Source organism: Microplitis mediator, chromosome 5 (genome assembly GCF_029852145.1).
Source record: "Microplitis mediator isolate UGA2020A chromosome 5, iyMicMedi2.1, whole genome shotgun sequence".
In the NCBI taxonomy this organism is placed as follows: domain Eukaryota; kingdom Metazoa; phylum Arthropoda; class Insecta; order Hymenoptera; family Braconidae; genus Microplitis; species Microplitis mediator.
This window is the reverse complement of record NC_079973.1, coordinates 21,156,858-21,170,038: the sequence shown is the minus strand read 5'-3', so window position 1 is coordinate 21,170,038 and position 13,181 is coordinate 21,156,858. Positions and strand designations below refer to the sequence as shown.

At 26.9% G+C, this 13,181-nt stretch overlaps 1 protein-coding gene across 5 annotated transcripts in view; it reads left to right on the top strand.

Annotated features, from left to right (window-relative positions):
• The window catches only part of LOC130667868 (broad-complex core protein), a 60,207-nt gene that overhangs the window by 35,427 nt on the left and 11,599 nt on the right, over nt 1-13,181 (top strand). For 2 of the 5 annotated variants that reach the window (XM_057469758.1, XM_057469756.1), the window contains exon 6: nt 11,039-11,314. The exons of 1 other annotated variant lie outside the window; for it this stretch is intronic. In XM_057469758.1, the coding sequence (XP_057325741.1) occupies nt 11,039-11,301 (263 nt within the window). In that variant the 3' untranslated portion in view covers nt 11,302-11,314. Of the gene's footprint in view, nt 1-1,158; nt 2,832-11,038; nt 11,315-13,181 lie in introns of those variants that run through there. 2 more of the 5 variants (XM_057469759.1, XM_057469757.1) reach the window with 2 other exon arrangements.

Genomic DNA, 13,181 nt, shown 5'->3' with positions numbered 1-13,181 from the left:
TATAAATATTGATAAATGGGCATTTGCATAATAATAATAATAACAATAATAATAATAGTAATAATAACACGCGCGTGTCTCCCAAGAGTGTTTGGTTATCGCTGACACGAGTCACATTACCATGATCAATGACAAACCAGAGCCCCGAGCCTTGTTTCTATCAGTACATTGGATTGATTACCATCACCATTATTACCACTAGCAACCACCGCACCTGAGTGTCAGCTAAGCCGATGTCGTTATACGAGTATTTAAAAAATATATAGCAGAGGAGTGTTACAATAAATTCTAAAACCCAATTAAATGAGAATAAACTAAAATAAATTTTGAAAAATATAGAAATAGTATAGTAAAAAATACCCAATTACCTAGAAAAATTACCACAAAACTCTTTCATTAACCCCTTTATTCCCAATTATTTATTTAATCTTTTTTTTTTCTATTTTTTTTGTTATTTTTTACCCGGCACCCACGATTGTCCTCTGTATAAAAAAAATAACTAGTATCGTTACTAATGTGTCCACAATATTAATGGCAGTCGTATCTTTGTTCTTGTTTGTTCCCGGTCCCGCTCGCTCGGCTATACGTGCTCTGGTTCGTCATTGTTCTGTGTGTACCTACTACTACCTTCATGAACGGATTATGCGCTGGGGGTCCATCCACACGTGGCCTCTCTGTGTGTCCGCCTCCTCCACGTCAATTGGTTCGTAACGGATATATTTTTTTTTAAATTGGGATCAATGTAACGGTGCTTGGTTTTATTATTATTATTTTTTTTTTTTTTTTTTTTTTTAACTTACTGTAAATATATTTGTATATTTAATTTTATATTTTTGCTTGCATCTTATATTTATTTATTATAATTATTATGATTTTTATGCATTTGCAAAAAAATATATAAACTTTTTTTTTTTTTTAATTATTTTTTTAAATGTTAACTTTATTATTTTTTGAAAAAACTTATTTTTATATGATTTTAATGATTTGCATTTTGTTATGAATTTATTTAAAATTTTAATTGAATGCTTAATAATTTTAATATTTATAATAATAATAATAATAATAATAATAATAATAATAATAATAATAATAATAATAATAATAACAACAATAATGATAATAATAATATTAATAATAATGATAATTATAAACGCGAAGGTCCACCATCAGCAATATTAGCAATGCGATTATCACATCCACTACACAATAATTTATTACCACCAGGTATATGTTATACTTGTGATGTGTGTGGAAAAACATTATCAACAAAGCTAACATTAAAACGTCATAAAGAACAACAACACTTTCAGCCACTCAACAGTGCATTATGCGTCATGTGTAATAAAGTGTTTAGAACTCTCAACAGCTTAAATAATCACAAGAGTATCTACCATCGTAGACAAAAATAAAACTTTTCAAATATTTATTTATTTTCAACTGCGACTATAAATAACTAAACATACCGAATTTCAAAAAAAATATTATCTTATATCTTAGATCAATTACTTTTCTATCGTTACTTTTTTTGGTTACAAATAAATTTGTAATATAATTTTTTTTAAAAATCGTAAATGGGAGATAAGATGTCCAGTGCTTCCATAAAAAAAAATAAAAAAAAGTACAGAGCTTTTAAAAGCGAATGTTCCGGGAAATTCGAAGCACAAATGGACAAAGACGCAGCCCTATTTTTTATGTGTCAATAATTGTTATTAAAAAATTTCTTTTGTGATAGAAAATGTAAATGATAAATTGCAATATAATATTTAATGAGTAAAAATAATTATACATATAAATGAATCTACAATAATAATAATAATAATATAATTAATATTGATAATAATAACAATACCAATAATTATAATAATTCATATGTAAATTATTTCAAGCTGTATATAAAATTAAAATAATGGCATGAAATTATTTATTTAATGAATATAAATTTTATATTTGTTTATATTTGATTATTTTTACTCGTATTTTTGTCTATTAAAAATGTTGATAGGCATTATTAAAGTAAATTAATTAATAATTAAAAACTGCGCGACTGTGTGAGTGATTTGGGAGGTTGTAATTCGGATTTCCCATGCGAACTCGTTAGTTAGGATTTAATTGAATGAACAAAAGAAAAAAAAAGAAACTAAATAATTTAAATACAAGCGTTAATTATTAACGCGGATCGTCCAACTAACTTTAGGAAGAAAAGAGACATTTACATATTAAAAGACTGTATGAAAAACAAATTGACCTACAAGACTCGAGATAAATTATAAATTTATTATTTTTAAATTATTATTTTTTAAAAAATCGAACGAAAATTTACGAAAAAATTTATTACGAGTGATTAGAAATTTATTTATTTAAAATTATTGTTGACTTAATTGTCGCGAGGTAGATAATAATTATGCGCAAATTATTAGATTGCTTCGTGATTAGTGATTGGAATTAATTATTATTAAATTATAATTATAGTATATATTTTATTTTATTAATATATAAATATTTTAATATATATTAGATTCATTCCACATACAAACACAAAACAAAACATGCTTTAAAATGGGGTACCTTTTATAGATGCGTTAATTTTTAGTAACGATCCCGGTTTTAATACGCCGTACCTTATATTCATATTTTCAATTACTATTTTATATGATTACTATTTTTTTTTTAATTCTTATCATACAACATTAGGTCAAAATTATTTTTTATTTTATCCTCGTGATATAAAAAAATATTTTTCAAAATAATTATACGGAGAAATTATTTCTGTTTAGAATGCTATGGTGTCGTAGTACTGCCGGACCACTTTGGCCACCTGTCAGAAATTGAAATAAACCCAAAAAAATTACCATGACCACAGTAAAATTTCCAATGGTTACAGTAATTTGTGACATAATCGTTGTCGGTTTTACTATGGCCATAGTAATTTTTTCATGGGTTTACTTCAATTTCCGACAGGTGGCCAACGTGGTCCGGCAGTACTACGACACCACAGCATTCTAAACAAGAATAATTTCTCTGTGTATTTACTGGTGAAACAAATTTTTATTCTTTTCTTAATATATGAAAATATTTTTTGTTATGATTCAAAAGTAGAATCTCACTCATTTAAATATTTTAATTTTTTAACAGATTGCCAAATAAAAATAAAGAATTTTTGCACACAAAAAAAAGATTTTTTTACGCAAAAAACTTTTACTTGCCCCAAGAAATTATTTGCATTATAAATTGAAAACAAAAATTTTTTTAGAGCACGAAACATTTTTTTTGGTCAAGAAAAAAATTCTTGCGCCAAGAAATTTTTTGTAATCCGAAGAAAATATTTGTCTGCAATTTATAGCCTAAAATATTTCTTACGCCAAGAAATCTTCTTTTCTGTATATAAATATCATTATAATAGTGATTTCTTACACTTGATTTAAAAATTATTCCCATAGAAATTTTTCAAAATATCATTTAAAAGACCTAACACATGAAATTAATACGATCCTAAAGTTAGTAGACAATTCAAAATTTTTGTTTTTTTTTTTTTGAACAATTAAATTTGAAGAAATAAAAACCAAAAATATGCACATGTAGAAAATTTCCAAGACCACAAGTGCAATTTTTTTTTTCATAATTTATCGTTTTTTAAAAAATCCAAAAATTATTAGACGTCGGCTAATTTCAGTATCATAAATTAATTCATTTTTTATGATCTTGAAGTTAGCAGACAATTAAAAATTGTAGGATTTTATTTTGAACAATTAACTTCGAAGAAAAAAAAAAAACTAAAAAAATGCACATGTAGAAAATTAACAAGACTATAAGTGCAATTTTTTTAAATATTTTTTTTTTTTATAATTTATTGTCTTTTAAAGAATCCAAAAATTATTAGACGTCGGCTAACTTCAGTATCATCATTTTTTAGTGTCGATAATGAGTGAGATCGTATTTTTTCATAACTACTTCTATTTATTTATTTGATTATTATTTTTTTTTTTTATTAATTACTAAACATAAGATAGCATAGTCAGGTTTCCAATAGTGCACAGTAAAAATTGCTAATGAAACAAATCACATCGCAAGTCCAGGAAAAAACAAACAAACAAATAGACATATGCATTTAAATAATAGATTAATAGTAACAGTACATATATAGTCGAGTGCATAAACATATAGGCATATATTTTAGTAGAATTTTCATAAGACATTCTCCAGAGTCTTCTAAATCTGAATATAATAATCACGTGCAAGATATTTTTTACACAACCGTAATTTTTAAAAAATCTAATAATTAATTTGATTCTTTGGGTCAATTTAATAAACTTATTGTGAAGTAATAGTTATAAATGTTTTAAAATAACGGAGGTTGAGAACAGGAGGCTCTGATAAACCGGAAGAAACCACCAACTTTGTTATTTGTGACCTCGGTTTTATAATTTGACTTTTATTCCTTTGTATAAAAAGCCTGACGTAAGAGCACCGTACTCTACTCGGTATATATGACATAAATTTATATTATATATTTAATATCTATTATACATATTATATTTTCCTGCAAACATAAACAATGCGCATTACATTGAAAATATTCGTAATACACCAATATACATAAAAAAAAACTAAATAAATAATAATAAATAAAATAAAACACATTTCCACGCTCGAACACACTTTATCTATAGGTAGGCTATGATATATTTATATATAAATAATTTAGAGTATGTTGGTGATTATCGCATACTTTTTACTAGAGAACAAATTTTATTAATTTAAATTGAGTTTACTCATACTGTATAATGCATTGCACTTAAACACACAATTGTAGGATGTGAAAGTATGTTCTCGTGAGCAGGTGCAAATATGAGTTTAAAAAAAATAAAAAAATAAAAATAATTGAGTAAGAAACAGGTTTGAATGTTTGAGATCGTAAATTAGGAGCGGAAAGGATGAAGCTTTAAATTAAAAAAAAATGATAAATAATTAAATTAAAAAAAAAAAAACGTTTTATAGTAGTTGAGACGGATGATAAAGAACTGATATTGATAATTATTTAAATGGATAAATTAAAAAATAGTAGTTTATTCAATAAATCGACATGTGACTACTGTAAAAAATATAAAAAATTGCCAAATACGCGGATATTTGTCATTCGTATATGAATGACAGACTTATAAAAATAATAAATTATTAATGAAATTAATATAAAATGATTTTTTAATATTTAATTACATATATAAAAATTATATTTGTAGATTTTTATTTGATTTTTATTAATTAATTAATTATTATTATTTTTTTATCACCATTATTTTTATTTTTATATTTTTGTTACGCGAGATAAGTTTGTGACTAAAATTTATAAAAAAAAAGTAAATACATCAGACTACGAGCGATTGTTATTTTGTCGTTACGAAATTCCGGTTTACGTTTAATATCGTCGGCCATTAAATTATCTCGCGCGAGAGAATAGCAAATCTTGCGTTTAGTTTTAAATATAAGTATAGGCTCTTTGTCTAGACAATATAACATTAAAGAAAAAAAAAACTATATCTATATATACATATATATGTATATATAAAGTAGAAAAAAAGATGAATACAATGGCTTCTATTTTGTTATTGAAAAGACTGAAATTATAAAAAATTATTTTTAAAAAAATGGGTCGCCAATGATTTAATTGCCTTGGACTGTTAATTGGCACTAAGATTGTCACAAGTTATTTAATGTGACGCAATTGGACTGATTTGATTGATTATTTAATTGATTAATTTATCATTTAATTAATTTTTTGTTTAATTAGTCAATTTTTATTGGACTGATTTTTTTCACTAATTTGACTGATGTTACCAAACTTCATAATTAAAAGTACCTAATGATTAAGTTTTAAAAAGGGCGGTTTTTCTAAATAAAAGGATTTAGTATCCGTGAAATGAAAAATGGGTGTGGTGATGTGCAATTAGTTACGAAAAATAATTTTAAAAAAAAACAAAAAAAGATATAAAATAAAATGATTGAGTCTGCGATAAATTATAAACAATCGATCCATAAAACACTTGTCAATAAATTGGAAATAAATTTCTGTCATTGTCACAAAAAAAAATAAACATAACTAATTAATAATAACAACAATCAGTTACTCGAATTCAAAATAGACGTGATTGCTAATTATTATTATTATTATTATTATTAACATTAATTATTATAATTATTATTTTCCACCGTAATTATTATCAATTATTAAAAACAAATAGGTTTATAAATATACACATGACACATACACACAAACAAATATATGTATATATATACATATATATATTCTGCTTATTTTCCCCACATTTATTAATAGACAAATTATGTAATAGAAATAATATACAATAGCCAATTTTTTACAATAGCTTACAGCTCTATGTTTATAGACTACTTAATTACTCACAACTTATTATTTTATCCATATTACTATTATTATTATTATCATTATTATTTCTATAGTATATCGTTATCGCCAATTTCATTCGTATGACGTCGATCATTTGATTATTATTCAGATAATAATAACAACTGTTATTGTTATCATCATATTATTTCATTACTATAAAGAGCAGACAAAACATTAGTACCTGCGCGAAAGATAGGAGATTTATTTAATCGAAAAATATAAATAAAAATTTATTTAAAAATATATTAATTTTTAAAAATCAAGACAAGATTTGCGGCGAAATGGATAATAAAAATAAAATAATATATTATAGCGCGGGAAATTTAAAAACGTATAAAAATACGCGCATTGATTTTGTGTAACTTATGATTGTAAGAACAAACGGAAAGACAATTTAAAGTTACTTTATCTTGCTTATACTTATTATTTGTTATTTCCCAAGGTGTTTTGGTTATATATTTATTATTGATCACGATTATAAATCAATAATTATTATTATTAATTATTCACACTATATAAAATGCATTTTTAATATATTTTCATTTTTGTATGATGCAAAATGTACTGTTTGGTTTAATAATTTTGTTGTTTTTTTTTATTTATTTATTTTATTTAGTTTAGTTATTTTTAAGATTACTCAACCTATCACATCCTATATCATATAGAAAGCGCTCAAAATAATTAATTTATTTGAAAAAAGGTTTCCCGAGTCGAAAAACAAATTCAGTTTAGTCCTCAAAAGCCTCGATTCCTTTGATGTTTTTTTGCCGCGCAGAAAGTAACTCTACTTTTTAGTGCTCAAAATCCTTAATGAGAACTATGAGGTCCTAATGCGAATTAATTTATCGATTTTAAATTATAACTAAGGCCTCAAAATGCTCAACGAATGAAAAGTTACAGTTTGGACTTTGAAAAGTTTTAGATAGAAAAAGGCAGGGGAGAGAAAACGTCGAATGAGACTTTTGAGGTTCAAATGCGGATAAAATTGATCCTCTATGTTTTGAGTATTTTGAGGCTCTAATCCAGATTATGTTATTCCAGTTTGGTCCTCAAAGTGGTAAAATGGGTCGTAACTACTACTTTGAGGACTAAACTACACGGAGAAAAAAATATTGCGCTCACCACTCAACAGTATTGTGATATTCACTTTTCTCGGTTGGTTATACTTTGTATACGGAAAGTCTTGGTCTATCGGATCGTGATTATCGCGATCCAGGCGGATCCCAAAATCATAAGATCGTTTTGCTATGGTAACGATCCGTTTTGTTGGCAAATAGCCATAAAAAATTTGAGGTTAAAGTAGATAAATTTTCAACTTTAACTTCATTACAATTTTATTTTTAGTTGGAATTAATAATTACATGTTAATAATTCTAATAGGTGCAATAAAAAATTATTATTTAATATCAAGAAATGTAAAGTACTAGAATATACGTAATTAATTAATGTAAATTTTACAGTCTTTTTTTTTCAAAGGTAAATTAAAAAATTAATCGACAAAAAAAAGAAATTCTTGCATTAAATATATAATTCGTATTTTTTGATCGTCATTGTGTGCGCTTTAAATAATTAATAATCTTATAAATAAAAAATTTGGTTATGAGTGGTGGCGCTTGAGAAGTAGATCGCGATAATCACGATCCGTTTTGGTACGATATGGATTCTTTAACTGACGATCACTATACATTTAAGTGTATTCACAATCCGTAGGATCATTATAATAAGTATCTAGTGTTTCATTCATATCGATATATATATATATATATATATATCGTGAAAATCAAGTAACAATTTAGTACTAATCACGATAAAACTATCGCTCTCCGTTGGTGAGTGATAAGCGCAATATTCTTTTTCCGTGTAGGATAACTTTCTGTACCGTTGTCAAGCTTAAAATTCTAAATTGATCCTCAAAAACCTTATTGAGAACTTTGAGACTTGAATCCGATTTTTTGACTCGGGTTTGATAAATAATTATAATATTTTCATAGACTTAAGCTTATCATGGATTTTAAAAAAAATAAAATAATTTCAGCACTAAGGTAAGTTAGCTTTAATTCTTCCAATAGGGTTTACTGTTAATGTGTTGTTTAAATATTGTGACAGCCATAAATTCCTAACGACTCGATAAAAAATTTTAGTTACTTATTTTTTTTCATAGAATAAAACAGTTTAAATATTAATTCAAGTAATCGCAGTGCAAATTTAAAAAGTTTGTTTAAAAAATATAAAATTAAGAACAAAAGAATTGAAAACTTTATTTATATTTTTAATGAGTATATTTAAATAAAAAAATTAAAAAAACAAGAGTATTTGAACTGCGAAGACTTGGGCTCTCCTCCTCACGCTTAAATTCTTTTTTCAATACTCAACTCGCGGATGCCTTTTCGTTAACAATAAGATTCTCGTTTTTATATTCAATACAACAGTCCACCAGATCCAGACGTTTATTATTTCCTATAAAATATATATTTCTATAGCCCGTTATATGCAACAATTTATATCTTTATGCACATTATTTAATTTTTTTTTTTTTTTAATATCTACATAATAGAATACAAGCATAGATATTTATAATAGAGGTAAAACAGCCACATTGGAATTTACGTACAAATATATACAAGTAACAAGTAACAATAGAGGTGCAAGATACTTTCGAATGACGATAAAACGTTGCGGGTTACATTGTAACGCGAATTGCATGCTTTAAATGTCTTCCAGAATGCTCAGTGTCATATGTTAACCCTTGTTCAATCGAAACATCGTGAAACATTTTTTTCATATTCTCCATTGTTTTTTTTTCAACAAATGAATTTAAAAATGTCCTACAACAATATACGTTTCATGATTCTGCATCCCCCGGTTTAATTTTTCTATTTATTACTTATTTAAAATTTTTTTTTTTTACTTGTCAGTTTATTTTATTAATTTATTTAAATTTTTAGTCATTTATTTTTTTATGTTTTTAGTCGCGCGTGATTATGAGCAGACATTTTTTTGAGTTGAATAAAAAAAATTTCCTTACCTCATTCACCAGAACTGAAGATCCTCGTAATAAATATAACGTCGTCAGTCTTTACGTAAATAATTGTAAAGACGTATATAAATACTTATAATCCCCTCGTTGACTTGGTTCCTTGTGATGACGCCATTACTGCAGTACTTTTTTTCCTCGAGTTTAATGAGACACAACTCGAGTAAGAATAAATTGGATAAAGAGTAATTTTCAATGAAAATGAATGGTTATATCCATCATCCAGTTCTTTCAGTGTTGCCTCGGCTTATTCGCTCTTTTCCTCATACACCGAGCTCTCTATTCGTAATTCTCCGTCTAGAACAGTAAATATAATACAGAAATGTTTAATAATATTATTATAATAATATATAAAGATAAAGAGGTGAAAGAGAGTGCGCAGAGCGAATGAGAAAAAGTTTTTTTAGTTATAATAGTTGTTAGATAGCGTAGCGCAGCGGTTCTTCTTTATACCCCTGCAGACTGAAGCATTTAAACCCTCGACCGACCCGTCAAACAATAACTTTTATGAATAAATGAGGCGCTTATACTTATTGACATTTAATTCGTTGCTACGATCACCAAGACGAGATCTTTCATTTCGTCTCATTATTTCCTATTTCTTCTTATATACGTCTTTGAGTTTTTAGTATTAACAATAAATATATAATTCCGTTGGTAGTTATATTTTTTTGTGAAGTAGGCAAAAGACAGCTTGAAATTTAATTATTTTTTTTATTTACAAGAGCAAAAAAAATTATTTTATTTAAATTTTATAACTAAACCCGGGTCACAATATCTAGTCTCAATCTAGCCTCATCAAACCCAAGTAAGCCTCAATCCAGCCTCACTGAGTAAAGAAAGCATTTTGAGCCTCAAATGATGTTCAAAAAGCCTCAATGAGCTTCAAATAATTCTCAAAGATCCTCAAGAAGCCTTGATGAGCCTCAAATGAACCTACTACTCGACTATGTAATTTAAATTCGATTAGTATTATTTGAGGGGCTCATTGATGCTTTTTGAACATCATTTGAGGCTCAAAATACTTTTGTTACTCAGTGAGGCTGGATTGAAGCTTACTTGGGTTCGATGAGGCTAGATTGAGGCTAGATATTGTGACCCGGGTTAATCCATTAGACTTATAAATAAAACCTAAACTTCCCGGGTCGAAATATCTAGGCTCAATCTAGCCTCATCGAACCCAAGTAAGCCTCAATCTAGCCTCAGTACAAAAAGCATTTTGAGCCTCAAATGATACTCAAAGATCCTCAATAAGCCTTGATGAGCCTCAAATGAACCTACTATTCGACTATGTAATTTAAATTCGATTAGTATTATTTGAGGCTCATTGAGGCTTCCTTGGGTTCGATGACAACTGATTGAGACTAGATATTTCGACCCGGGTTAACATAAATAATACTAATGATAAGATTAAATCGGGATGAATTAGATAAGTGCGGTAGAGGAGGGGAGATTTAGGGAAAACCCTTAAGGGTAGTAGACAAAAAAAAGAGAGTAAAAGAAAAAAAAGATTATAAAGAGATGTTAGACTTGGTGTAGGTAAGTGTGGGGTGTGCTGCATGAGGTGCATTGTTGTGTTTCAGTGCTCGCCTCGATGCCAGGGCTGACCTTGAACTCGCTGAACACGCCGTCGCCCAAGAAGCTCTTCACCTGCCAACTGTGTGGCAAGGTGCTGTGCAGTAAAGCATCACTAAAGCGCCACGTTGCCGACAAGCACGCCGAACGACAGGAGGAGTACCGATGTGTCATCTGCGAGCGAGTATACTGCTCGCGTAACTCCCTGATGACTCATATCTATACCTATCATAAGAGCAGACCTGGCGACATTGACATTAAGTTCTTTTGAAGGTTTAGATAAGGTAGGGCCACGTACTACGAACCAAATTTAACAACTCGGTCTTTCGTTCTCCCTCTGATCTTTACTATTTTTTTGTTACTTTACTTTTTTTTATTTTATTTTTTATTTTCTTTTATGTATATATTGTATTAAAAATATTCAAATCCCTGATAATGCCAAAATCCTTTCCTAATTTTTTTTCTCTATATCTACATCCTGTTTTTATTTTTTTATATAAATTTTAGAAGGACATGCATGCACGACTAACCCGCTCGGTTATTTTTATTCACTCGTGATATCTTTTAAAAAAACTTTTTCTGAGTCAAACATCTCTTTTAAATATTTTATAGATTTGTTTTTACTTTTATTGGCATTCTTTTAAATCACAATTTATCTGTTTTCTGTTAATTAACTCAAAAATGGACTTTTTTAATGCATGAATGGGTTCAGTCCTAAACTTTGTGATGGAGAATGAAAAAGGAATTTCTAGTTAATAAATATATTATATATATATATTATACTACTTACATAAATACATGTATATATTGTTTCAAAAATATATAAATCATGTAAATGGGGTATGAATGGATAAGAAAAAAAATTAGGTAGAGATGCAGATTTAATAATTGGTATTATCTAAGTAGGATATCAGGGCTTTTTATTTTTCTATCGGACTAATTGCTTCAGGCTCCTCACTACTAACCAATCCTTCGCCGTATCTTATTATTATATCATTTATTTTTTTCTATTTATTTATTTTGTTACATATTTCATTTAATTAACCATGAATGCTTATTAGCGACTCATTGCTTTCGATGTTAAATGTTGCATGCTTAAGTATTTAATATTTTCCTTACAGAGTTACTTAATTACTGCATGACCTGACTGCATGACACTTATTTTAACATTAATTTACATTACTCGGTACTTATTTATTTAATTAAAGCATGATTAACACTATTGTTAAGTACTCAGCACTTTTTTTATGTTAAGTGAAATTTTTAATTTTATATAAAAATATATTTTATAATTATTGAGAAATTAAATTATTTGGATTAACGACTTTCAGTAAATTTTAAATATACTAATTTTTTTTTTTTGTCAAAAAAAATATAATGATTTAATTTCTCATAAATTATCAGCACGTAAAAAATAAGCATGATTTAATTTTAAAATAAATAATGTAACCCACATCCTACACTACACACCTTTATTACTAAATCTTCTATAATCTAAATATTAAATAAATATCACTATTACATTTATGAAATTTTTGTACAAAAATGAATTAACGTAAAGTCAAAATTATTTTATTTTCCCCCGTGTAAAAAAATTATTGTTCATAATTAATTTAAATATAAATTTCATCTCGAAACTCAGATCGTGACACAAATATGTCTTTCATCATTAATTTGTATCAAGAACTTTAATCACGTCAAAATTATGACAGTAAAATTTAAATCCAAGTGATCCGAAGTTCATTGACTAAATTAATTTTACAGTCGAAACTGATTTACGGGAATCAAGTACTTGATAGAAGAAGTTTATTGCACGGAAATAAATTTTCTTTAAAAATTACCGTTAAATTCACTGTAATCGTGAGACTTAATGCGGCGCTTTTATTTATTACCATTTTTTAAATAAAAATTACGACAAAATTCATTTATTTTGTGGTAGACTTCATAAAATTTATCGAAAACCGAATAAAATTTACAGTAGACTACGGTAAAATTTGTTGAAAAAAAGTTAAAAATTATCTCACTCACTGACAAATGATTAGGTCATGTCATTCGTCTCACGATTACCGTGAATATAACGGTAATTTTTAAATAAAATTTCTAGCAGTGTGGTAAATTCTGAATCGATAAATTTGATAAAAAGTTTAATTC